Source organism: Melozone crissalis, unplaced genomic scaffold, assembly GCF_028551555.1.
Source record: "Melozone crissalis strain CALT ecotype California unplaced genomic scaffold, PUWL_Pcris_2 ptg000036l_1, whole genome shotgun sequence".
Taxonomy (NCBI): Eukaryota; Metazoa; Chordata; class Aves; order Passeriformes; family Passerellidae; genus Melozone; species Melozone crissalis.
Window position 1 is genome coordinate 13,958,279 of NW_026535814.1, and position 26,686 is coordinate 13,984,964.

Below are 26,686 nucleotides of genomic sequence, written 5' to 3' on the forward strand. Positions count from 1 at the left end.
AGAGGTGACAAGAGCTGTTACCTGTGGATGCAGTTTCCCAAGCTGCTGGAGGAAGGAGGCAGGCTGTGCAGCTCTGCATGCCCGCTAAGACAATGGTCCCCATGCACCAGCCCTCACTGCAGCCTAAGGGCTGCTCTCCTCCTGCCAGGGAATTGTGTGGGCTCCTGTCTATGAGGTTTTCTCCCAGGCCTACACAGAGGCTTCAGTGAACATCCTCATGCTGGCCCCAAGGGAAGAATGGGACCCTGCTGGGGTTGGGTTTGGCTCTGGCCCTCCCATGGGAGGAACAAGGTCTCCTGATGGTGACACAACCTCAGAAGATAATACATGGCATCAGCCCACATAAGGGCTGTGCCAGAACTCTGGCTCAGGGTAGGGAATGATGCCATGCCATGGCCAGTTCTACGTGAGACACACTGCTGCTGCCCGACAACAATCAGTTACACCAGGAAAAGAGCATGGTTGTGCCAAATGTGCCAAAAAACAGTGGGCATAACATCCACTACAGACAAGTGGTGCAGGGACAATGGTCTTTGGAAGCACAGAACGGGGACCTGGGGGATGGGGACTTTCTTGGTCCCTTCTAAGGAAATTGAAACTTTCTTGGCACAAAGTCCTCATCCCAAACATCCAGTTTATATGTCCTCAGAAAATCCTTCCCCATGCCCATTTTTGGGACACTGATGTCATATGCTCAGCACAGGTCAGACCCACTGCCCCAAGACTTCGTGGCACTACCTGAGACCTGCTCCAGGCTGTGGGGACTAAAACTCACCCTGCTGCACCCTTCATTCCCAGACACTCACATGACAGAGATGTTGAAGGAGTTGGGTATGTAGGTGGGAGTGGGCAGGTGCCAGCTGCAGTAGAAACCCTTTGGGTAGTTGTTGGACCGGCACATCAGCACTGGCTCCTTCGGGGGCACTGCCAGGGAAAGAGAAAAGGCAATTAACCTAATTAACCTCCTGATGTGGGCTTATCACCATGTTCTGAGCAAAGGGACGACCCACCACTGCCAGCTGCTACCACACTGGGAGGGGAGAGTTTGCAAGGGAAGACTGGTCTGTGTTGGAAGGATCTGGGGGTCTTTGCCCCTGTCTCCTGCTGAAGTCCTCCATGGCACCTTGCTTTGGGCTGGGAAGTGCAAAGCTCACCTCCTTGGGCAGCTCACTGCTTCTAATGAGTGGTGGAGTGATAGAGATGGTTTGCAGGTACCAGGGAAAATTGTCTTCAAGGCTGTGACAGGGATGTTGCTGATGAGGAGGAGGTGCTGCTCTCTTGACCCCATTAATCTACACTGCTCACAGCTTTCTCTGCCACACCCCTGGGGAGTGATAAACTTATTGAGGGATGGTCCTCCAAATGATCAGAGGTCACCAAAGGGAGGAAGAAGGACCAAGATGAGGACGAGCAATCTAAAACCAGTGGAGACAATCCAGCTCTGTAAGAGGACTAACAGTGTTGATGCTTTTGGCATGGGGAAGAGCATCCCTGACTCTGCTGCACTGCTTCCAAAGAGTCATAGAGGCAACAGGAGACAGGATAAGAGCACCCAGGGGGAGCAGCCTTCCTCTGGTGTGGAAGCTTTGGGATGCATCTCCTAAGTTACACCCTGTTGGCTCCTTCCTCCGTTCCTATGTCTGAACACAGGTGCTCCTGAGCCACTGCCTCCCATTTCCCTTACTGGCCCTTATCTTTGTACTGCCCTGAGACCAGGGTCAGCCCCCAGGCCCCTAGAGAAGGACAGGGGGACTCTCCATGTGTGTGGGCTGGGACCTGAACATCTCACCATGCTGCTGAATTAAACATCTGTGGATATTATGCAAAGGTCATTTTTGCTTCTTTACCTTGGACTTTACTAGTAGCATTTTAGGCCGCAACACTCTGGCCTCGCCAGCTGATCCTAGAGGTTGGAGGCATGAGAGGGTTTTAAACCCAGTGAAGTGTTTACACTGTACTTGGCTTTCCTGGAGGCATGTGCAGTGCACTCTGCTTTCTGCAGGAGCACAGCAAGGGCTGCAGGAAAGCTCTGCGAAATGCTGAGGGAAGGTGCATGCAAAGAATGAGATTTGATACATTTTGGCTGATAAATTTTGCCCTTGTGGGTAAAAACCTTACCTGATCTGACACCAAAATCAACTCTTCTTGGTACCCAGGCACTTGCACTGATTGTTAAGAACAGCACCCTGGCACACAGTGCCTTGCCATAAAATACACTCTCTGGGCTGGATGTGCGCCAGGATTCCCCTTGGAAAGGCTGTCTGATCCTGTGGTGCTCCCTCTTCCCCTTCCTTCGTCAGCCCTCATCCCCATCCGTCCACTGGGAGTATCCCAGGACCTGCTCTTCTCTCTCAGCAGGCGTTTTGAATCAAACCGAGCAGACCCGGCAGCCCCGGAGCCCAGGTGTCGCTGGTATGGCACACGCTGGGGCACAGCTTTCTCGGGAACGAGCCCCATCTGCGGCTGGAGCCTACAGCCTACCACGGTCTACACCGGGGAAACTGAGGCACAGGCCTTGCGCACCCCTGGGGCAGGGCTTGGAGGGCAAGCGGCTGATAATGGAGCCAAGCGCAGCAGAGTCAGGGAGCAAGGAGGAGAGGGAGCGGGAGCAGAGGGGGCCGGCGGGAGGGAGGGAGGGAGGGCTGTGCCGCTCCGCTCCGTGTTCCTCCTAATGGCCATTTCAGCCTTCAGCCGGCAGACGAAGGCCAGAGCCTGGTTAATGAGCCTCCGGGTTAAATTATTCAAGCAGACCCTCCACATCCAAACAGAATGGCTAATCGCAAAGCCAGAGACAAGGGCCTGATCCCTGATACAGCGCCATCCTCTTCCTCCTCCCCGCAGGCTCCTTAACCCCTTCCCTGCCCGCCCTGGGCAAGGGCAGCATTGCTGTTTGCGGGGTGCAATGGGGGGGTCGGGGGCGTCCCGGGGGGGCTGAAGGGGTGCAGGGGGGCTGGGGACAGCCTCTGGGTGCCGGGTGACCGCGTGGTGGCACTGTGGGCTAGCAGCACCTGCCCGGCAAAGCGGGATGGGGCTGGCACTGCTGCTCGGGGATGCCGGGGACACCGGGGATGCCACCGTGGGCGACTCGCACACTTGCTGCTGGTGCTCAGCTGTTCCTCTCGGGACCGGGAGTCGCAGGGAAGCCGGGCTGAAGCAGGCGGGGCTTTTTCGAGCATTCCTGGAGTCCTGCAGGGTGCAGCCCTACCGGCGCGGCACAAGATGCTGCACTGCTGTGCGCCGCAATTAGTCCATCTCAGGATAATTTATCTCTGTTGTCTCCAGTATCACGCCGGATCTGGCTCTTGGTGATCTGTGCTAATTCCTCCGCTGAGGAGGCTGGGGCGGGCTCACTCCTCCAGGTTCGTTTGGCTGGGAGGAGGAGGGAGGGCTGCGCATCCTGCATCCCGCTTCGATCCCCTCTCTGCAGCAGCCTTTGAAGGTGCCCCATTTCCACAGCATTGAGTGCCGTGAAAATCCTGCCCTCTGCTTCAAGGCTGGCCCCCAAGAGCAGCCCCAACCTTTTGTGTCCAGCCTGCTCCACCTCTCACCCTCTGGTGCCTTTCAGCAAGACAGAGGTGGAAGGAGGGCCTGGGGAAGGGAAATAAAGTGATCCTCACATCTCTGCCCTCCCGATGCAGAGTTCAAGGACAGATGCAGCCCAAGGGAAGCTGCTGTATGGAGCCTGTCTCAGCCCAACCTTTGCCCTCTTTTTCTGTCAGGCAGATATCCCCTTTTCCACCTTGATGGGCAGAAGGTTCATGGCAGAGTGTGAGGCCCATGCAGTGTGCCACTGGGGGCTGTGACATGGGTGACCGTGGCCACCACTGCCAGGCACCACAAAGGATGGAGCTGCAACCCCTTCCCAGCTGCCTTGCTGCATCAGGAGGGCTCTCTCTGCCCACCCAGCCTTGGTGTGTTCTCCAAGCTGGTGGCAGGTTCCTCATCCTCCTATGGGAGATGGCAGCCTGCAACCTTGTTCCTCTCCCCTCCTCTCCCAGGAAAGGCGCTCACTGGCACGGCTCATGCTGCCCATCAAAGGCTCTTAAAGACAGCAAATAAAATTGCAGGCTCCAATCGATCCAGCGTGCTGTAATGCTGTCTTTGGAGGTCGGCCAGCCCATCAGGCCAACAGAGAGAGCAAGAAAGGCAGTGGAGGAAAACAAAGCCATCAAGGGAGCAGCATTAAAGGCTTTTTCTGCCCTGAGGTTTTAGGCAGTGCTGCTGGGTGTGGGGTGTCCTGCTCCAACCTTCTCCATCCTCCCCTAGATGATGTCCAGCTCTCAGCACCTGCCCCACACCACAAACAGCCCAAACAACAGGTTGAGCTACTCGGGCACTCCTCCCTGGGCTCCTGCACACAGCCTCCCTAATTCTGGCAAATATTTACACCCGTGTTGCTTCATAGAGCTGCTGAACTCTGTAAAAGCAGAGCTCTCTTCCTTCTGCCACAAACAGCGCCTGCCCTCTCTAATCTGTCTATTAACCTCTTGCATGGCAGGGAGCCACTTCTCCCATGTGCTCTGCTGATGTCCTCTCTGAAAACCCAGCATGTTTAATGCCTGGCTGTGGCAGTTTCCCAGAGGCTTGGGTTGCAACCAGCCTCGCTGCAAAAGCCCTGGGTGAGGTGAGGAAAGGCTCAGAGCTGAGCACGTCCCATCTGGGCATGTGGCTCACAAACTGTGAGATGCTCCAGCAAAATATGGGTCTGCCACATCAGTGAAAGCTGGTGCCAGGGTCACTGTCCCTGCAGATCCCTGAAAAGGCCAGTGGCAGGGATAGAGCTGGCTTTCCCAGCCTCATGCTTTGCATCCATTTAACTCTGTCTCTACAGCTTTTTGGAAATAGCTGTCACTTGACCAGCTTCAGGACTTCTGCTCAGCTGGGGACAGCAGTAGTCCTGGAGGATGAAACAGCTCTGGATACACCAGCACAGAAACCGATTTTTGTTTCCCTCCTCATCTCTAAAGCCCAGTTGTCCTTGTACCCTGAGTCCCACTGTGCAGGGGAAAACTGTGACCAATCCATTTTAGAAACCACTAAAAATGATCTACAAGAGCTTTTCTAGCTCTGCTAGGTCATGAGATAATGGACATTAAAATCATGACACTTTTATATATAGAAAAGTTATTTTAGGTCACTTTTAGAGGTTTCTGAAATGGATCAGTTATAATTTTCCTCTCCTGCTGAGGGCTGAATGCACTAAAGATGCCTTGCTCCACAGGTGGAGGGACCCAAAAAATAGCACCAATAAAAGTTTTAAGAGGCCTCTCAAACACTTCTGTAGGAGGTATTTTTTCTGGTGCACTCGGGGCACATTCAGGCGCTGGGCTGATGGGGGATAATGAGCCCATGGTGTGCTTTTGGGGTCACCTGCATAACTCATCATCTCGGTCTGGGGCCAGCGAAAGCTCCAGGGTCCATGGCAGCAGCATGTGCTCGAGCTAGAGGTACAGCTGTGACACAGCCTGCCTGCACACGGGCAGGAGCCGCGTGCTGCCCCACAACCAGTGCTGTTCTGCTGCCAAACTCCTGCTGCTTGCACCCCACGTGCCCATGGCAGGAGCAGTGGGCACTGGTCCAGTGGGCACATGGGGTGCAAACAGCAGGAGATTGGCAGCAGGAGTTTGGCATCACCCAGTGACTTTTTTTTTTCACACCAGTGCTGTGGTGTGAAATACAGAATACAGAGAAAAAGCCACCCAACTGACCAAAAGCAAAGGTGCAGAGGCTTGGACAGCACAACAGGAACCCACCTGGGCACGAGATGCCAGCACTGAGCACGTGGGCACAGACCTTGCTATTCCACACACGCATCCACACAGATGCTTTTGTTATGCACATGCTGGCTGCCAGCACGATGTATTATTTATCTAATGCTGCTTTTCTAAAAGCCTGTTTGTGTACAGGAGGCTGGTAGGAAACAACAAAGAAAACAATGATGAATAAATCATATTTCTACTGCCAGGTGTATCAGGGGAGCACCTGTCTGCCATGTGCCACCTGTGCTGGAGTGCAGCACGGCTGTGGCTGGGGACAGTCCCTCCATGGACCCAAATGTTTGGGTGCAACTCTGTTTTGTTGCTGGAGAAAAGGAGGGAGGTGAGGCTTTGAATTTGCTCTGTTTCCCCTTGACCATCTGTTCTTCTTGGATAAGCGTGAGGATGAGAAGGGATGTGGAGGACAGCAGGTGATGCTCCCTATGTTCTGGGAACATCATGCTCATAACCACCACTTCTTCAAGAAGGATAAAGCAGGTGTTTTTAATTTGTTGGTTTTGTGTTGTTGTTTGTTGTTTTGTTTTTTTTTTAGTTGATGCAGCAAAATTCATTTTAGAGGGCATTAGAGAATCCAGGGGTGCAGGGGCACAGGATGAGATGGGTTTGTTTCTCACTGACCTCCTGGGTGACCTGGGCAAGTGATGCAGACAGGGTTTAGGTCTCTCCCTTTCAGTCTAAGCCACCCCAAGCTTAGCAAATGGACATTTTCTGGGGGGACATTCCTTTCCCTTGAAATTTGACACTGAAGATATATATCCCTCTGGAGTGTGAGGCACCCCAGCTGATCCCCAGAGCTGCCCACATTCAGCCAGCATCCAGCCCAGCCCTCAGACTCAACACTGCAGCACCTCCCTGGTAGCTCCCAAAATGGGCCAGGGACACCTGCAGCTGCAGCCAAAGACCCCTGGCCCTGCTGCCACCTAAGAGCCACCTCCCCAGCCTCAAAGAGCAAGAATTTATTCCCCAAGAAGGTGCTGGAGAAAAAGGTGGACTCAGCAACAGATAAATTTCTAAAAGGCCCTGTTTTACACTGATTGGGGCTCATAAACCAAGCTATGGATTTTCTCATTTCCCTTGTAGAAAATTCAGTGAGCATGGCAAGAGGCAATGCTGTAAATTTTTGGGAGAAGAAGAGAGAAGAGAGAAGAGAGGAGAGAGGAGAGAGGAGAGAGAAGAGAGAAGAGAGAAGAGAGAAGAGAGAAGAGAGAAGAGAGAAGAGAGAAGAGAAGAGAAGAGAAGAGAAGAGAAGAGAAGAGAAGAGAAGAGAAGAGAAGCATCCCACTTTGAGCCAAAGTGGCAGGGCAAGCTCCCAGTGTGATCACAGGCTCACTGGAGTTTGCACCATCCTGCAGTGCATGAGGCCATGCTGCTTCCAGCACAGCAGAGCTGCTCTTCAAACCCGACTATTCTCCAGCCTCTGGAAAATTATCAAGCAAACCTCACAGCATTGACCTGTGAGAGGGAAGAGCAAGAGCAGAGGGGCTCTGGCAACCCTGACACAGGGTGGGCTGTTTCTCTGGAATGGCAGCCTTTGCTGGAGGTGCTCCCCAAGGTGCAGGATGCTATGGGAAGGTGATTTAGGCAGCAGAAGCCATCTGGCATCCCAAACCCATGACAGACTCTCTTGTTCCCATTCCCTCTGGCAGCCCTGGTGCTTGGCAGCATTGCTGTCCCAGGGAAATGCCCATCCTGCTGAGCACACCAGCACTCCAAACCCAGCTGTTCTCCTGGAGGTGACTTTATTCCCATGGGGCAGCATTTCAGGCCGGGTGCCTTAGGGAGAGATGCACAGCAGGAACGCAGGACACCTCCACCCTCCACTTGGGACCACACCACAGCAGGAAATCCCTTCTGACCCACCCCAGTCCTCCACCAGAAACCGAAGAGCAGCTTTGCTCTGAAACAATATTAAATATTGAACAAACGAACGCAAACCTGTTATCTGGGATAATTGTGAGTAAATAAAACATTTAACCAAACCAAATGCAGCTGTTTCCACTTGGAGCCGGCACAACAGCAGGGAAGCCAGCTCAGCTACTCTGCATCCTCGTTACGGCAGCTGATTATTGTTTTGTGTATAACAGTAGCACCGCCAGCCCTGGAGCGGGGCCGGGGCCGCGGTGCTCGCTGTGGTACCCCGGGGATGGTACCCGGGATGCGGCGGGATGCGGCAGCGCCGCGCCGGGCACGGGAAGCTCGCTGCAGCGCTGGGGTTTGCTCATCAGCCCGGGGAGTTCACGGCGAGGCCGGCTTTTCCTCCCCCAACACCTCTGCGAGGGGATTTGCATGTAACATAAACCATTTCAGAGCCAGGTCACCGGTTCGCACATAGCCCCGGGCAGTGATGACCGAACCTCGTTACCGGCTGCTCGGGGATTGACTGTGCCGGGCCCCCGTCCAGCTCCTGCAGACATGGAGAGCGGGCCGGGGTGAGGGAGCGTGCAGCAAACGAGGGGAAAGTGCCGGCAAACGGGGCTCGGGATGCTCCGGGGACGGAGAGCATTTCCCTGCCTGCAGCTCAGGGCTGGAGCATCCCGGGACGCCAGTCTGCCATGCCCGGGCAGCGGGGAAGAGGAGCAGGGGGCTGATGTGCCCTCAGTTTCTGCACATTCTCAGGGCTTTCCACGGCTGGGATTGGAGAGGAGAGCTTCATGCCCCTGCAGCTCCCACCCAGCCAAATGCTGGGCCTGTCTCCTTGAAAACGGCTGGGAAAGATGAAGGGCATGATTTACATGGGGTTTTCCAGTCCCTGCCAAATTAATTTCTCCTTCTGGGGGACTGTTCTCCTTGACATGGGGCTGGATGCAGTGTGCCCAGGCAATGCAGGCACAAGACGCTTCCTTGCAACTCACAGGTTCCCCAGCAGCTGCTGCCCACCCCAGGGAGGCGGTGGTGGGTGCACATGGGAGCACAGCCCTGGTCTCCAGGGAGAAGCAGCTGCCTTCCTTGGCTCTCCGTGATAAAAGGTTTGACCAGAGCAGCCTGCAGAGCCCCGACAATCTCCTTTGGGAGCTCAGCTGGAGAAGACATAGAGAGGAAACGTCCCTGAGTGCTGAGAGGGAGAGCTGTGCCTTTTTTGGTCGTGCAGGGTAATCCCAAGGGTTCTTCAGGTATTGCGGACCCCAAGGATCCCCTGCCTTCATGCCTGCACTGCAAACAGCAGAGAACTCAGCACTCCCTTCTCCCTCTTTCCCCAGCTCCAGGCAGAAATTCACTGCACAGCCTACACCATGCAATGCCCCTGCCCCCTCCACCACCTTATTTAACAGCTGCAAGAAAGCAATCCATCCTCTCTCCAGATGGAGGAGACAGGGAAAATACCAGGTGTGATCAGACACAACTGGGACCATCAACAGCCATGTATCCTTGGCGAAGCCGTCCCACCAGAACTCCTGGAAGTTGTATATTTATCCAGGAGGAGCCTCTGGAGGGAAGCTATAAGCACTTTGTCATGCACTGAGCAACAAGCTAGCCACGAATATTACCAGCTATCTCCCCGTGGGGGAGTGTGGGCTGCCTTTAACAGGCAGCAGCTCTCCAAAAATGCCTCCTCTCTCTTCATCTCTCTTGACATGCAGCCTGGTTAGGTCCCCTTCCCTGCTCTCCTCTTCCCCAGTGAGGGAAGTACCTGCTGGCAGAGAGGCCTCTCACCCATGGGAAATGGAGAGGTTTCTGACTCTCTTGGCAGCAGAGAGAATATTTTTGGGTTTCTCCTGTCTGGGCAGGAGGAGTGTTGCGAGTGGTTAGTAAGCAGATATACCCCCTACCCCCTTTCTCCTCACACAAGCACTGTCTTTCGGATGTAAAGTTTCTTTCCCTCAGCACTTATTGAAAACCACCCTCTCTTTTCACCCACGTGTTCTGCTAGGAATATGTCACAGTCTGTTCTTCCATCCCCTCACAGGACAGACCCCATGGTGCCCTTGAGCCTGTACTGGCTGCTCTGCTTTGGATTCAGCCAGGACAGGGGGCTTAAAAGTGGGCATCTGTATCACACAGCACACCAGATGTGTGCACAGGCAGAGCCATTTGCTCATCCCGTGTTTGGCCATCCTGATGGCATTTGGGTCTGCTCACGCAGACTCAGCATCCCCTGGCCAGTGACTCACATCCTTGGGGCTGCCCTTCTGCTCCACGTGATCTCCTGGTGAGATGCTGCTCTGCTCCTGGGGCTGATCTGCAGCCTGTGCCTGCCCCTCAGCTGCCAGGACCGTGCTGTGAGTGTGGAGAGCCCTGTCCCCTGCAATGCTGGTGGCTTTGCCCAGCTTCAGGTCATTGTTGCAGTTCTGCTGGGAAAGCACCTGCAGGCTCCTTGCAAAAACAGCTAGGCTGGAGCCAAAGGAGATGCTGGAGGTGAGTGTAGAGAACTGACCTAGGACCAGAAGGATCTTCTCCCCATGCTATTCCCACCCTGGATATGCGAGAGTCCTCCCAGCAGCAGTCAGCCTCCTTTGGTACATCCAGAGAAGCCACCTGACTCATCCCACCTGTGCTTCTGCATGATGAAGTCTGGAAAAATCACAGCACTGGAGCTGAGATGGACACCACAGGGGTGGCTCTGGTTTGTGGTGTTATTCTGGCTGCCCAGGGATGGTGATAGCCCGATAATGACAGGCATTTGGGAAGATGCCTCATTTATCATAAGGAAGGAGGTCTCCACACGAGTCCTTAACTGCTCACTCTCTGTCTTTGAGAAAATACTAGACATGTCAATAACAGTAGGAGTGTTCCCAGGTCAAGCTGGAATTTCCCCTGTGCTATTGGTACCTTGGGGTGGAGGCAGGAAGATCATCAGTCTCTGTAGCTCACCCAAAATGTGTCCAAGCAGATGAAAAACAAAAGCGTGTGACATTTCAGGAGGCGTTGGGCTGCAATACCAGCTCAGCTAACAGCACTGCTCAACAGCACTGCTCTCTTTACTAATGTCTGGTTTTTTATCCTCAGGCCTCAATCAGACCCTGGCCTCATTCTTTTCTTAAGGCAATGAGGTCCTTGGGATGATGTAAGTCACACAGCTCCGAACTTCACTGCATTTGGAAGTAATAGCCGTGTCCTTAACTCAGCTGGCTTCAAGGGAGGTCCCATTATCCAGCCCATCTGTAAAGAAATTGAGCTAAAAAAAGGCCCTTTGCTTTATGAACACGACGCTCATCTTCCTCAAATCCTGGCTCGATGCTTAAATCCCCACCAGCAGCAGTGGGCAGACCCCAGGGGATGTTTGTGCCATGTGTGGCCAGGGCAGCTCCAGCCTGGGGAGCCCCTTCCCACAGTGTGTGAGAGCCTGGCATTTGCAAAACAAAACGTGAGCCACAAACCAATTCACTTACTCACAGAGACTGTTTCCACCTGCTCTAATCACCACCTTTGCAAGGTTGTTTTCATTTTGCTCCCTCCCTACCATCCCCAGCTCCACTCTGCAGCAAGCACCTCACTAAATTCCCCTAATCTCCCCTTTAGGTCATAGGATATCTTTTAATTCTTTAATCAATTTTCCTCCGGACTCCCTGTAATTTATCGATGGCCTTTTAACAATGAAACCCCAGAAGCAAACACACCTTCCCTGGGAGCATCAGCACCGGATCAGTGGCAGTAGCAGCATCCTTGCCAAGCCTGCCCTGACAGTGATAATCTGGATGCTCAGCACAGCCTCTCCCACCTCGTGGAGGACAGCAGCCTGCCACGCATCCTCTGATTTGCTTACAACAAAGAAGAAATAAAAAGCACTTGAAGCACTTATTGTCATGTAAAAATACTGCTATCAGTGTTTTAATTATTTCCTGAGGAATGGTGGCAGCTCCCAGCACGGAGCTCCCGCAGGGTGGGCAACCTTCCTGCACACTCCAAGCACCCACAGCAGGGAAGGAGCTCGGACCCAGAGGATCACAGACACTTTTTGGGCAGCATGAGGGGGCCAGGATGCTGGGATGGGCACCATGCACAAATGGTTGGGGCACTGCTGCTTTTTTAGGGAACACAGCGCATTGTTCATGCAGCAGCACTGCCCAGCACAGTGGGAGAAGCTTGAGAGACCTTGGGCAGAGGAGAGAGGAAGGCACTGTGCCCAGATACCCCACTGATGGTCTGGGAGAGATTTCTGGCTGTGTTGTGGTCCCTGCAAGGGCTCAGCAATGGATCAAGTAGTTTGGCAGGGAAGCCTAGAGCTGCTCTTTTTTCCCCTCCCTTTCTCACCCCCTCCAAGGTCAAACAGTCCTGGACTCAATAAACTGTCGCAGGAGCTCCAGGGGATTTTAGGAGGCATTTGCTAGGATTTCAGCAGACCTGAAGCATGACTTCACAGGGATGGGGGGGGGAAATACCCTAGAGCTTTGGAGAGAAATGTTATTAGAGTCACTGAAGGATTTTGCTGTGCTCTCTGAAGCGTTTCACAGAAAATTACAGGTGAAGAGCAAGCCCCGTGGTCTGGACCTTGCCAGCAGCATAAGGATGCTGTGGTGTCTGGGCTCACATGAGCCCCACTTCCCTATCATGAATCAGAAGCACACTGCAAACACCTCCAGCAACAGGGACTCTCCTCTTGGTGCACACAGATGGCCCACAATCCTTCTGAGATGAGGTGAGCAGCTGGGACAGGTCTGAGAGCCAGGGCTTGGCTGCAGATGAGGGCTGCAAGGGTGTGCTGGCAAAAACCAGACAGGGCAGCGCAGTCTGGGTTTATCCAGTAGTTTGCCATCCTCTACTGGAGCAGAAAAAACACCTCTGACTGGGTTAATGCCAATGCAGTTAGGTCTGTCCTGTGATGTATAAGTCACCAGCAGCATGGGAAGGAAGGCAACACATCTGGAATAAGTGGGGAAATACTGTGGTGCTGCCAAAGTTTTGGCCCTTTCCAGTGGTGACATGAGGTTGAACCTGGCCAGGACCCAGTATGGGAAGACTTTGGGTTTGCCTGACAGAGGGAGGTGCTGGAGGCATTGCATTGGTACCTGCCCCATGCCCAGAAGGTTGTTCAGAGACATTTCTGGAGAGCAGATCCCACAGCAGCCCCCATGGCTTTATGGCAGAGCAGCTCAAACCATGGCCCAGCACAATGAAACTCAAATGACTTTTGGGGTCCTAGCTCACACATGCATCTCGGTGGCTTTCTGTCCTGCTTTCTGCACTAATATGGGATGGAAAGGCAAGAACAGGGCCAGGACCCACCGGGCAGATGCACTGTCTTTGTTCCACCCCCATGCTGATGCTTTACTTGGACACTTGAGGAAGTCTGTAGCTCGAAAGCAGCTCTCGCTATGAGCCAAAATGGGTTGCAAATGTATTGGCATGAGTTGTGTCATCTGCAGTGTTTAATAGGATCCATTTTCCAGGGAAGGGGAAAAGGAAGAAAAGGATGGGAATGCTTAAATCAGCAAAACAAACATTCACCGCCCCTTCCGAAGCACTACACCCAAGGCAATAGATTATTTATGGAGGTTTGGTCTGGAGCAATAACCTGCAAGGGCTTCTCACAACAATGCAGCTGCATTCAGATGTCAAACCAAAATCCTTAGCACTTAATACCTTCAAAGTCTGTACACACAATGGATGCGTTGCTGGTCCCAGTGGAGTTATTGTGGGATTTGTCTCTCATTTCACCACTAGCCCCGTTAACATACTAATTCCTGCTGCCCAGGAACTGGGCAGTGGGCCTCCCTTCCTGGTGACACCTACACCATGCCTAGGCTCTGAAATGATGCAGGAGTTGCCTGCCCACGTGGGAATTGCTGCAAGGCTTGGGAAAAGTGGTAGATGGGAGGAAAGCATCCTGTGCCACCTTACAGTCACCTTACAGGGAAATGGAGGCACACAGCAGTCAAGGAAGGCTACTGAGGATGGAGAGGCTGACAGGGGATGCCTGTTAAACCCCTCAGCCCTGAGAGCAGCTCCCTGCTGAACCCCAGGTGCTCTGACACCTCTGCCGGCATCTGAGCACTGCTGAGCTCAGCACCCATGGGTGGCTGAGCTGCCCAAGCCTCTGTCTCTTGCCTGGCCCCAGGCAAGGCCGGGAGATCCCTCCTTGCCTGCCTGGCTTCCCTGCAGCCCAAGCAGATGTTCTGGGTCCTGTGTCCCGGGACAGATCCCGGCTTGATTTATTACTGGACGTGACTTCTGGAGTTTGTCAAACGCACCCGCTCCCCCTCCCCTGACTTTTCCCACACCCTTCCCATTTTGTTTTACGTTCACTTTGTGGTCTCCCCACCATAGCTTGCAATAAACAGAAACTCATTTCCAGTATAAACAACTGCACACTCTGCCCCAGCGAGCCGTACGACCCTGCCTTTCCCGCTCCCCACCCCTGTCTGCTTTTGGGTTCTGGGAAAACAGCCTCTTTCTTCTGCCTTTTTTTCATGGCCCCCCCTTTCCCCCCCCCCCCCCCCCCCCCCCCCAAGTCTCCTGGCCCTTTGCATTTTTTTTTTCTTTCTGAGATTTATAACGTGCCAGCCAGAGCTGGAGTGGTCTATCCCATTCCACATCACGTACATGCTATTAAAAGTAAAGCTGCCAATAGATCTCAGTAAGGAAAACCACCTGAGCTCTGCCTGAGCTGAGGGTTTACAAGATGGGGATGCTGGCCCTGACATGGCCAAAAGCCTTTCAAGATGTAGGATGTCTCTCAAGGCAGAATTTAGAAGAGTTGAATCATAGAGTGAGGACGTACAGGGCAGATTTTGTCCTCCCCAAGCCATGAGTCAGGAGAGATGCCACCCTGATGGAAGCCAAGCCTGGTGAGAAACTTCACAGGAATGCCATGGAGAGCTGGACAGTCACCTCTCTGAAGGGCTGGGCTGATGCTCTCAGTTGCTTTTATCTATATTTAACCACCTGGAAAGGAGCTAGTTGGGCCAAGCAGTCTGTCTCAACTCTCTCTGTGCCTGATGGGGACAGACAGACACTTGGGGACAGCAAATCAAATCTTTCCTTTTTATGGAGAGTCCTGTCTGCAGGGTTTTCACAGAATCATGGAATATGCTGAGTTGGAAGGGGCCCATAGGGATCACCAAATCCTGCTCTTAGCTCTGCACAGGATAGCCCCAAGAATTCCACCATGTGCCTGAGAGCATTGCCCAAACAGTTCTGAGCTCTGTCAGGCTTGGTGCTTACTCCCCCACTTCCTCGGGGAGCTGTTGCAGCGCCCAGCCATCCCCTGGGTGAAGAACCTTTTCCTATTATCCAACCTAAATCTCTCCTGACACAACCTGAGGCCATTCCCTCAAGTCCTGTCACCGGGCACCACAGAGAAGAGATCAGAGCCTGATGAAAATGCATAAAACATTGTAAATGTTTTTGACACCTGGAAGAGCTTGCCAAAGGCTCAAGAGGATTCCCTGCTGTTGGAAGTGTTCATATTAGGGCTGAATGCTTTCCTCACAGGAAAAGCTGCCCTTCAAAGAGGGATCTATTGAGGGCAGTATCCAGCCCTGCAGGGGCCACACAGCGGGGCAGGCAGCAGCCTTGGGCCCCCAGGTCTTCCTCACATCCCACATCACAGGGATGCTGCAGGGGGTGCACACATCTGCCTCTTCCCATGGCACAAGGATATTGGGGTCAACCTTCTTGTAATGCTTGAGGACAAAGCTGCTTGCTTGGCCAAAGCTCCATGGTTGCAATTTTATTCTCTATTACCCCTCTTTTACTCTCTTCTGCCATCTTCCAAGGACAAGCCAGCCCAGGACCACCAGTGGCCAGGAGTTTGTCATTTAATTCCAGGCAAGGAGCTGGTCAAAGCAGCCAGTGGTTTAACTTTTTTGCTGGGAGATTAAGAAAAATGAGGAAATGAGGTGGGTTAGTGAAAATCTGAACCCAAGTGGTTTAGCTGGAGAGAATCCCAGCATTGTAAGCTGGCCTCCAAGAGTGCTGGAAATAGCCTTACCCCTGTTGCAGATGCTGACATTGTGCTCATACTACCACTGGCTTGGACTCACTGACAGTAAGGCTTGTGCAGCCCCACACAGCTGGATTTTGATTGTGCTCCTTCAGTTTTGCCCCATGTGGGGTTTTCCATGCAGAAATAAGCTCCTTGAGGGGTTGTGCAGAGGGCAGGGGTGCTGCTGGGAGGGCTGCAGCACTGCACTGGGATCCTCACAGTAAGGTTGTGTTGATTTGTAAAAAAGCCCCACACCTGTAATCTACAGGGACATTACACCTGAGTGACTGTCTCAGTGCAGAGTCTGAGTGCAAAGCAGAGACTGGGGTACCACAGAAAGCAATGGGGAGCTCCTGGCCACAGCTCCTGGCACCTGACCACTCCCAGCAGCCATTCCAGGGCAGGTGAGTTTGCTCATTTTGCCTTGTCCTCAGAGAGAAGCTGATCTTGATCAGGTGTGTGATGCTGCCAGGACAGCCCAGTGGGTAGGACAGGGCTGGCTCCAGGCTGGGTGGGTGTCTCCATTCACGGACTGTAATGCTTGAATGTGCTGGATTGACCCTTACAAACGCTGCTCAGTGCCAGAACCAGGCTGTGAGCTGGCCTGAGGGAAGCTGAGTCCTCCCAGAGGAAGGGGGCTGCTCCAGGTGGTTTTAATTCCCTTGAGCAGGGAGTGACAAGAGATCTGGTAATGTAGATCCACCTTGTGCTGTCTGTGCAGCAGGTCCAGCAGATGGGTCTGCCCATATTCGATGGTAAAGCTGAAGGGCATGGGAGGTTTCCCCTAGAAAACACCCAATTCTCATGGAAGCTCATGATCAGATGGAGCCACACAAAAACGTCCACATACAAAAATCCCCGGCGTGGAGAAACCCTTCTGTTAGGTGCTGAGACCTTCCCTGTCTTGACAGCTTGGCTGTTATCTCGCATCACATCTCTGTTTGCTGACAGCACATCATGACACGGCTCCGTGCCGCGCTGGGGACAGCTGGTGCTGCAGGTGGCTGTACCCATGGCAGGAGAGCTGCAGCCAGCTACAAGGGGCCCGCAGGATTCCCTAACAACAAATCCATACCGATGGATTAGCTGTCTATGGAGGCGGTTGGTAGCATTTTATCACCCCTTCACGCCCCATTGATAAAAGCACTCCTGGTATGAAGGGTGGCCGAGAAACTGCTCTGCTCCTCTCCTCTCCCATGGAGGAGCCGCTGAAGCTGTCCCCAGCTGACCTGAGACCCTTTGTGCTGTCCACCCCGAGCGAGCATCCCCGGCGCAGTTAATCACTGCAAGCGTCGGGGCAGGAGGCAGCTGGGGCCGCCGAAGCCCGGCGCAGTTGGCTGACCCTGGGGAGGAATGCAGCTGACTCACAGCACGGGAATCTGACCTCCACGGGGGCTGTGCGCTGGCTGAGATCATGGAGAGCCATGTCCGGGCACTGCGGCTCCCAGCAGAGCTGCAAACAGCGCGGTGTGTCCCCGTGGGTCACGGCGCGTCCAGCCTCTCTGTCCACTGCAGTGGTGCGCTTTAGGCATCCCAGTGTGTGCTGCACACCTGGCACAGTGCCTGCTTGCCCGTCCCTGTCCCTGTCCCTGCCTCTGTCCCTGCTCAGGAGCATGGGCAGCAGTCCTGGCTCTCCCCAGAGTGATATTTCCAGCTAGGAAATGCTCTGAGTGTGGCAGCACGGGAGCTCTGCTGCCTCTGATTCTCCTCCAAGTGACCCACAGGGTACTGTTAGAGCTGCTGTTATGGTGATTTTTATTTAAATCAATATCTCCCGTGTTATCCCTCAAGCGCTCACTACTAATAACCTCTCATCCTCTCAGCATGCCTTCAGTGGCCGTCAGCTTTGCTTTGCTATGCACAGAGCTACGAGCCCTCAACACTTCCCTGCAACTCCACCTCTCTGCCCACACCTCCTGGGAGTGTGGCTCTCCCACCCCAGCAGCAGTCACAAATACCTGTAGGACTCCCAGCTGGTATTTAAGTTTCCAGTCATTGTGGTGGGAGGAGAAAGCCCTGAAAAATCTCATTTCCGAAGACTTCTTTTTGAGTGCCAGCCCCATGTGGGATCTGATAAGGCACATCCCAGATTATCTGAATAGCAGGTTTCAGGTCCAGCATGTGGCTTTTGAATCACAACATTTATCATTACTATTCCTGGAGAGAATAGGGGGTTCTCTGTCTGGAGTTTCTGAGCACAGAGCATGGAAGAAGTCTGGGTCACTTGGTCACCTACACCAGCAAAATGAGGGAGGAGAATGCCTCAGGGAATGACATAATCCTGCTAACCAGCCATGGCACAAATAAACACCCTGATTCAACAGCATCTCCAAATTACAAAATTAAATCTTTACCTGTTCCATCTGAGCACATATAGGTCCTTTTCTACCAGAGCTGAAAATCTTGGTGAATCTTTCCCAGGGTGCCAGTGTGGCTCAGGCTAACAACCATAGTGTGACAGTCCTGGGGTTGGGGACCTGCCAGGGTCAGGGACAGTCCTGAGGTGAGCAGACAGGGATCCCCCATGCTGCAAAGCCAATCCTCACTGCCAAGCACCAGGGTGCTGCAGGCCCTCATGGGAAAGGCCCCTCAGAATAAAGCACCAGCCACCATCTCATTTCCTCTGTCTGCCCCGGCCAACCTTCCCCAAATTCCTCCCCAACAGCTTCCCCCAGGCTGCAAAAGCCAAAACCAACAGGGGAAAAAAGTGAGGCATAAACCCGTCACTGTGATGGCAGATTGGCATATTATGGATTTCCCATGTCAAAATAATGGATCGAAATCCATGCTGCCACCCTGGCTCCAGAAGGGCACCACTGCTCCTGCCCATGGTTTATGTTTGATGAAACTGAGTTAGTAGCGTTTTTATCTGTCAATTAGGGACCATGAAACAGTTATTAAATAGAGTCAGAGCCCTCCTTGCTGCTCTCCTGGGCAGTGCAGAAGACACATAACAGCCTGTAATGAAGCATTAAGCAGCAGCAGTTTTGTTTCTGATAGGATTGGAAATGATAAGCCAGCGAGGCATGGCCAGATAGGGGGAGCAGGTCCCTGGCTCAGAGGACACATAGCAGCAGCTGCTATGGGGAGGTTCAAGACTGAAATTTCTGCCCCCTGCCCCAAATAAAGTCTCTGTAGGACTGTCATCATGCTGCATCTGCTTGATGGGGGAAAAGCAAGGGCCTGAATTTAATTATCTGCTTTTCCTGGTGCAGCTCTGGATGATTTCCATGGAGGCATGAGGGCCTTCGGCTGTGAACAGCAATGATATCCCAGCCCCAAGGAGAAAAAGAGCTGGTTTAAACAAGTTTTGAGAGATAGGGACTGGGCTGTTCATAGAAGGGAGATAACACAGGCACAATCCACTTCTGGAGGTCATCAGAGTCCAGGGAATGCTGTCACTGCCCTCCCTCTGCAGATGAGAATGCCCTAATCAGGCAAAGTTAGGATGTCTGCTTGATCTCAAGGACTCTATGTCTGAGATTTGACACAGGGCAAAGCCAGATTCTGGGCAGAGTGATGGTAGTCCTGCACAGATGGGATGGGAAGCATGGGAGGGGGCAGAGGTGCACAGTGTCAATGGACGCATTTACCTGTGTCCTTCCCACCCTCGTGTCTCTGGGCTTGGTAAGCCCTTGCTCTGCACCCACACCAGTTCCAGGCGGCTCACAACAGCATTTGCTCTCCCACCCATTGCCGTGGACCCAGCAGGACCAGTTTGCACCAGGACCACCCAAATGGGTACAAAGCAGACTGTCCTACCAGCACCTTGCCCCGGGGACCACCACAGATCTGGCTATGCCAAAGGCTTTCAGACATTGTGGCTGCTCTGCAGCCTGTTTGCTCACAACAGAAACAGCACAACAGCAGGGGTTTTTTGCTTCTGGTGATTTGAAATGAAAAGTTAGATTTTCAAGGCTTTTCCTTTTGGAGCTCGCTCTGATTTAATTAAAAACCTCATCAAACCCAAATAAAATGAGCAAAATCTTGAACACAAAGTGCTTAACTCTGCAACAACATACAACAAAAATTTTCATCTGGTTCTGACTTCCAGGGCATTTTTCCAAAGTTGCCAGTGATTTGCAAATCCCATTAATTTCTTCTTTCTGGGAAAACTGCTTAGGAATCTGAGGATTAGCATCTCCCAGTGCAATGAGGACTCCTGTTAGCTCCTTCTCCAGTTGCCGCCCTTCAGAGAGCAGAAGGGATGTATGCTGCAGGATTAGACTGGCTCACTGCAAACCTACACTATCCAACCTTCTCTTCCTGGAGACTTTTCAGAGTTTCAGTGTTTGCAAGACACTAAGGAGCTCCTGGAAAAGTTGCACCATCCCACCACACTGTCCTGAGTCCTGCCATCACAGTATTCACATGGCACAGTCCTCAGTGCCCGGCCTCCAGGCCAAGCCCTGTCCTTCCTTTCCAGCCCTGAAGAATGCGAGGGAGACCTCACCCAAGCAGAGATCTGACCCCTCCCTGCATGGAAAAATGAATGTAGCTGTGGTAACAAATTGCTCAGAGCTGCAAGGCAGTGATGGACAGGTTTCAGCAAGGCAGATGGGAAGGCTGCTGGTGGATAGGATGGTGTGAGGGGAGTGTGGAGGGCACAGTGATGGGCATGCTTCCCTAGGGAAAGAGCCTCCTCACACATCCCCTGCTCTGCTGCATGCCCATGCCATGGGCATGTTGTACCAGCATGAGGCTCTCCCAACTTCACAAACAGACACAGACTTGTTGGATATTTACTGCTGCCAAGCCATCTCCAACACCCTCACCTTGCCAGGATGAAGGAGATGCCCAAAATATGGCTGAAGCTGTTGTGTTGCCTCTACAACCTGTTTGCAGAATAAAAGTGGGGAAAAACTTGAAGTGGCAGGAGAAGCAACGGCTGCTGTAAAAGTGAAGGAACCCAGGAGACAGGAAAGACACAGACCTGTGCCTGCACACTCCAGGCCCTCTGAACTGCAAACTGCTTCCTTGAGACAATGCTACCTTGGCCCCTGACCATCTGTTGGGATGGATTGGTGCCCAGAGCACCAATTTCCATCTCTGTGCTGTGGTGGGATGCTCATGGCTGCAGGCAGCACAGGAGCCTGATATCACCCAGCCAGGCTGAACTTCATCCCAGCTCCTGGTGGGAGAGGTGTGCAAGGCCCTGGAGTGGTGCAGTACCACCGGAGCTGTCACACACAGCTGGGCTGGGCTGCAGAAAGGAAGGAGCAGCAGGGAAAAGAGAAGTGGGAATTGCTGCCTGTTCTGATACTAGATGGTGAGATGTTTCCAGCTCACTTTGCACCTTTACTGTGCCTGCAAGGTGGCCAGGATGGAAGGCCACTGTGCATTGCTGAAGAGGGGCACATCTGTATCCAGCACACCAATGTCAGGACAGGGGGTAAGGAGCAACCCAAGTGGTTCTCCCTATACTATCCCAAAAAGGGTGTAAAATTAGGACCAAAGGCAGCTCAAGGTCCTTACAAAACACTTATCACCCTCACCTGGCTGGGAAACTCGGACTTTGCAGCACTGCAGGAGCAGGGTGTTTCCCTCACTGCACATCTTCAGAACAGAATTCCCATGTGCTCCTCAGGGGTCAGTATTTGCTTTTGGAAAGCAGCCAAGTGGTTAAACCAGGCTGGAGCCTACTGCTGGTGCTACAGACCTGATCAGCCATGAGACAAACATGGAGCAGGCATAGGGGCACGAACACCTGCAGGGGCTTTTTACAGCAGTGGTGAAAGGGCTCTGAAATGCCTCTATCCTAGTGTGAGCATCCTCAGACTTCCCTAGTGGGAAGAGGGGCTGCAGGCTGACGTGCTGTCCCTGCCTGCTTTGCACCCAGAAAGGATTCCAGGACTGAAGTGAGAGAAGGTGGGCAACCCCTCCTCCTGCACCTCCCTGGGTTCCTTGAAATTTGCCCTAGAACAAACTCTCTGGGATTAGCACCAGCCACATCCTGGTAAGAACAATATTAAGGGATTATGAGATTAGAAATACCATTTATGCCTAGAGGAATAACTCTAATTCTTATCTGATTGTCTACAGATGTCAGCAACCAAAGCACCTCTTTCATGCAAAGCAGGGAGCACTGTCGGGGTGCGAGGTGAACACGACGTGGCCCTCTCCTAGCAGGAGCCAGCTCCTCCTGCTGATACTTGCCCTGGATTGTGTTTGCCAGCAGCTGTTGGCATGTTAGTTCCTTTGTGGGGAAAAGCTGCTCGGCAGGAGCCCTGTGCTGGGGCTGCACTCCCTCCTCCTGTGTCTCTGCTGGGCTGCCCTCCCAGGATAAGCCCAGCTGTGCCTGCTGCTTGCAGGGGGCTGGTGGAGAGCCTGGGGGAGTGAGTGCTGCTTTGCCCACAGGCAACACCACCCTGAAACTCCAGCTGCAAGAGCACCACAGCTCTTTTGCTACCCTGGGCCACCAGTTCCTCCGGCAGTGGGGAGTGGCCCTGTGAGCAATGCCAGCATGGTGACATGCAGGGTGCACGGCCCCCTGTGACTGATGCAAGGCTTTTCCTGCTCCCGGCGGGGTCAGACAGCTTCAAAAAGCGACAAACTAACCAGGCCTCACTCCAAACTTGTGTGCTGCCCCACTGTACTCTCAGGGTCTGCCTTACACCCAGTTGGAGGCGCTGGGATTGTTGGGGCTGGAGCATCACTGGCTTTGTGGCACTACTGCTCCTGGGCTGGCCAAGCACTTTGTGCCAGCTCGCCTGGGGAGGCAGCTCGTAATGGGGTGGCCTGGGAGGCTCTGCCTGGCCATTAAGGAAGGTAAGTGCTTCTGGGTGCACTATGCCAAGCTCCTGTCTGCACGCTGGAGGCAGAGTTCGTGCTGCTTGATGGCACATTATCTCCATTCGGCTCCTCATCAAAAGCTCTCTGTCAATTCCTCCCTCGAAGGCGGGCTGGGAGAGCTTTCTGTCCTTCATGATAATGCTTACATGAGTATCTCCTTCCTATCTATCTCTCTTCTTCCTTCCCTTTCTCAGACCTGAGCCATCTTGTCCCATTTTGCCCCATTTTCTTTTCCTGCCTTGCCTTGTGCCTTGCAGACACCCCAGCTCTGAGGTAACATTTGTCTCCCAGCCAGGAGCAGGGCACAAAGAAAGCCAAGACATCACAGAGCTGGGATGGAGCAGGGTGAGGAGCATCCTCAGCAGGGACAAGCAGCATCCTCTGAACACCCCACATCCCCCTGTTCTGCAGGTTTTTCCTCGCAGCCCTGATCTGCACCACCAAACACCTGAGCCACAGTCTCCGATGAAAGAAACAGCAACCACGAAGCTAAATCTGCAAGACAGGGATGTGCACCTCCCTTAAGTCACTGACTTGAAGGCCATGGGAGAAAATTAGTTCATCTCACCTGACCTCCTGGGTTGCACAGGCCATTACATCCCTCCATTACCCCTCTATTGAGCCCAATAACTCGTGTTTGACAGAACCATCTTTCAGCAAGGCAGCCAGCCTTGCTCTGCAGATAACAAGCAACAGAGGAGCCGACACGGCTTTTGGCAGTTTGTTCCAATGCTTAATCATTTTTTCTATTAAAAATATGAGCCTCATTTCTAATTCAAATGTGGTTGTGGCTCAGCTTCCAGTTATTGGCTCTAGTTATGCCTTTGCTCGCTGGGTTAGTACCCAGTATCTTCTCTGCTTGGAGGTAATTACCAAAAGGAGTCAAGGCATCTTTCCAACTCCCCTTGAAGTCACTGAACAGACTATTTTAAGTCTTTCTCCTTTTGGCAGTTCCCCCTGCTCCCTTCATGTCCTTCTTCACTCCTGTTTTCCCAGGGTCCTTCTCAAATAATTTCTTAGATAACATCACGGGAACTAAGCAAGGATCTAATATTGTCTTTGTTTGTACATACGCAGCAGTTGGCAGAGCTGGCTCAGTCTTGGATCCAAGAGTCCCCTTTTTGGCCAGCCTGTCACAACACAAACTCACTGTATGGGGCACCTCCATCCTGGCACCCTCCTGCAGGAGCTGTCTTCTGTGCTCTCTGCTGTTTTGCTTTGGTTTTGGTCATAATTAAGCCCTGGAGGTGTTTAGCAGCACACACCTCATGCTGCCACTGCTCCTGGGCAACTGCTCCACTCACTCCAACTGGGAATCACCCCTGAGTTTTGCTGAGAGGCAGGGAAGTGGGAGAAGGAAATGCTGCAAAACGATGCCTGCAATGACTGTGTCTCACAGCAGCTTTGTGAGCTTTTTAATGCCCATGAAAAACCCCACTTATCTTTTCCACTTCTGGACAAACCCCCCATGGGCTGACACAGCAGTCCTCCCACCACCATGGCAAAAATCACATCCATGAACACTGCTTTGGCAGCTAAAAAAGTGAGCAGTGCTTCCCCTCCTGAGCCTTTGGAGGTGATGGGAGCATAGTTGGTGTGGTCATGCTGCTCCAGCAAAGCAAGTGGGGTTGGCAAAGGGGCTGTGTATCACCACTGATACCCGCAGCAAGAACAGCCTGGTGCTTTTGCACAGAGCCACCCAGCAGCATAATCACACCTGCTTTGCATCGATGTGAACAGCAGGGGTGCCCACAGTACCAGCTCCTCCCTCCATGCTCTTTGCTCCAGGAACTCAGGGGTAGAAACTGATTTTGAACCTGATCTGGCCACTTAAGTGCAATCCTTCAGGTCAGCTGGAGACAGGGGAATTCCCCTCTCCCCAGAATTCAGGACTCTGTGAGCAGAAGAAGTGGGGGCAAACCCACATGCTGGCCAGGAAAGGGAGGAGGAATGGGAGGGAGGGCTGGATGATGAAGGCTGTGGCAGAAAGGGGAGGTTGCCCACGACACGTGCAGGCTGGCTGCCTGGGAGCTGTCCCACTCCATGGTGGGATGCAGAAACATGCAGACCTGGCTGATCAGGGGTCCCCAGGGTGGGCTGCAGTGGGTGGCAGTCCTGGCATTGGGGGTGTCCCAACCAACACACCCAATTTGGGAAGCCTTGGAGGGTGAGGATGGCACAGAATCATCACACAGGTTTTTAAGTTCAATTCTGTGACTTCAGAAAATTCCTCCCCAGTCTGTGTCTTAATTTCCCCTTCTGTCTTTTCATTTAGACCCTGACATCTCTGTTTTCCACCAAGCTGGGGAGGAATGAGAGGTGGCACAGGCTGCCCTGTGTCCCCAGGGCAGCACTGGAGTCCATGTGAGTTTCTGTAACGGCAAGAGAGAAAGAGGAGGAAGATGCTGGTGAGGCCAAAGAGCCTTTTCAGAGAGCAGCTGCACCTGGCTGGAAGCTCAGGGAATTTAGGCACAGATGGAAGGGGAAGCAGCTTAGGTCCATATGGAGAGAGCAGGGATGAACTCTGCACTGGAGGGCTGAGCAGCTATTTCCCCAAAAAAGTCAATGGCACCCCATCAACTGCAAAGACATCAAAAGATGGCAAGTTCTAGCTCATCCACCATACAAACAAAATATTTCACAGATCTCTGGCTCCAGCCTGCTGGAAGCAGGCACTGGCTCAGACCAACACAGGTCACACAGCAGCCAGAAAGCAGCCAAAAGGCAGAGAGCTGGTTGCAACCCTCTGCTTTCTTCCCTGACCAAGAGGACACGATGCACCCATGACATGTGACAAACCATGACATGCAAGGCTGCTCCTCATGGAATGTGCAGAGCTGGGGTGTGCCCAGCACAAAGCTACTCACACTGTCCAGCTGTGGAGAGGAAAAACATCCAGGGTTGGGAATGCTCAAGACAAGGCAGCCCAACATGAGCAAAAATGCAGCACCAAGGCCTGAGCTACAGCTCCAAACCTCCTCTTGGTTTCCTGCCATGGACCCTTTGAGTGATCTCCTGGACTCCAGAGGATCCACGTTCTCATTCTACACATCCAAACTCAGCCACACAGGACACTGAGCTTCCCTGTGAACCTGACTCTGGTCCAGTCATAGTTTTGTGATCCCTCTGTCCTCCACATCTGCCACTTGGGGCAAACTGCAGCACTGGAGAGCCACTGCTGGTCCCTGCTGACACAACGTTCTGTGCACACGCTGCTGGTTCCCAGAGCGAGACCAGGTTTCCCCACGCTGCTTGGCACACCAGCCTGTCACTGCTCACTTGCTTTAGGCAAACACCCCTCTCCTTCCCCAGCATCATCAGCAGCCAGGCTACCCAGGCTAGTACCTGTGAGCTGGTGGAGAGAGGGGCACACAGCCTGACATTACCCATGCTCAGCAGGCTCTGTGTGGCTCCTGCCAGTGCAGAGAAGACCATCCTGAAGAGAAAACAAGCAGCCGTCACCCCAGGGTGGTATCATAAACCATTTTAATAAGGCACGTTGCTCCCCCTCCCCACCACCCTAACTCATGCGAACGCTGCCTTGTTCAGTTGGCAGCAAACGATAAAGACCCCCAGGGAGCACAGGAGGGGGAGAAAAGGGACATCTGTTTAGAGCATTTCTACTGCATGGCTCTCCCAGGCTATTTCTATCTCTTCTTGTCAAAATTTATCAACTGCGTAATTGTTTAAACAGCATTAAAGTGCTTGCAGCAAGAGCAACTGGAAATTGTCCTGCAGTTGCCTCTGGTACTGATGCTGACAGCTCAGGAAGGGACTGGGGAGGAACGGGATCCATTGGGCATGGGAACCCTCTGACTCCTTTTCCGGGGGGGAGACACCACCCTGTCCTGCTAACAGGAGGAAAATAATCTCACTTTATCCTGGTGCCCTTCCCTGCAGTCCAGGCCCAAAGCTCTGCTCCTTCTCCTCTGCTCCCTGTCCTGACCTGCTGTTAGCACACATTTAGTCTGCTAAATTATTTACAGCAGACTCAGCGGCTCGGGAAACCACAGCTAATGACAATGTCTCTCATGCTGATGTACCCTGGGCCTTGCCCTGACCCTGCTGAGCCCTTGGCTGGCACCTCACTGCATGCTGGACCCCACTGCTGTTCCCAGCCACTGCCAGAAGTTTCAGAGAGAGATGGAAGAGCTTTGCATACTGGTAAAAGATGAGAATTTGCTGCTGCCTATCTCCTCTCCTTCAGACAGGAGGGATGTGGACACTGAGGATCTTCACTGAGGATCTTCCCATT

The 26,686-nt window shown here is 53.0% G+C and overlaps 1 protein-coding gene across 1 annotated transcript in view; it reads right to left on the reverse strand.

The window, feature by feature from the left end:
- CNTFR (ciliary neurotrophic factor receptor) overlaps window positions 1-26,686 on the reverse strand; it is a 199,180-nt gene that overhangs the window by 19,586 nt on the left and 152,908 nt on the right. The window contains exon 6 of the mRNA XM_054283452.1: window positions 807-924. Coding sequence (XP_054139427.1) covers window positions 807-924 — 118 coding nt within the window. The remainder of the gene's footprint in view (window positions 1-806; window positions 925-26,686) is intronic.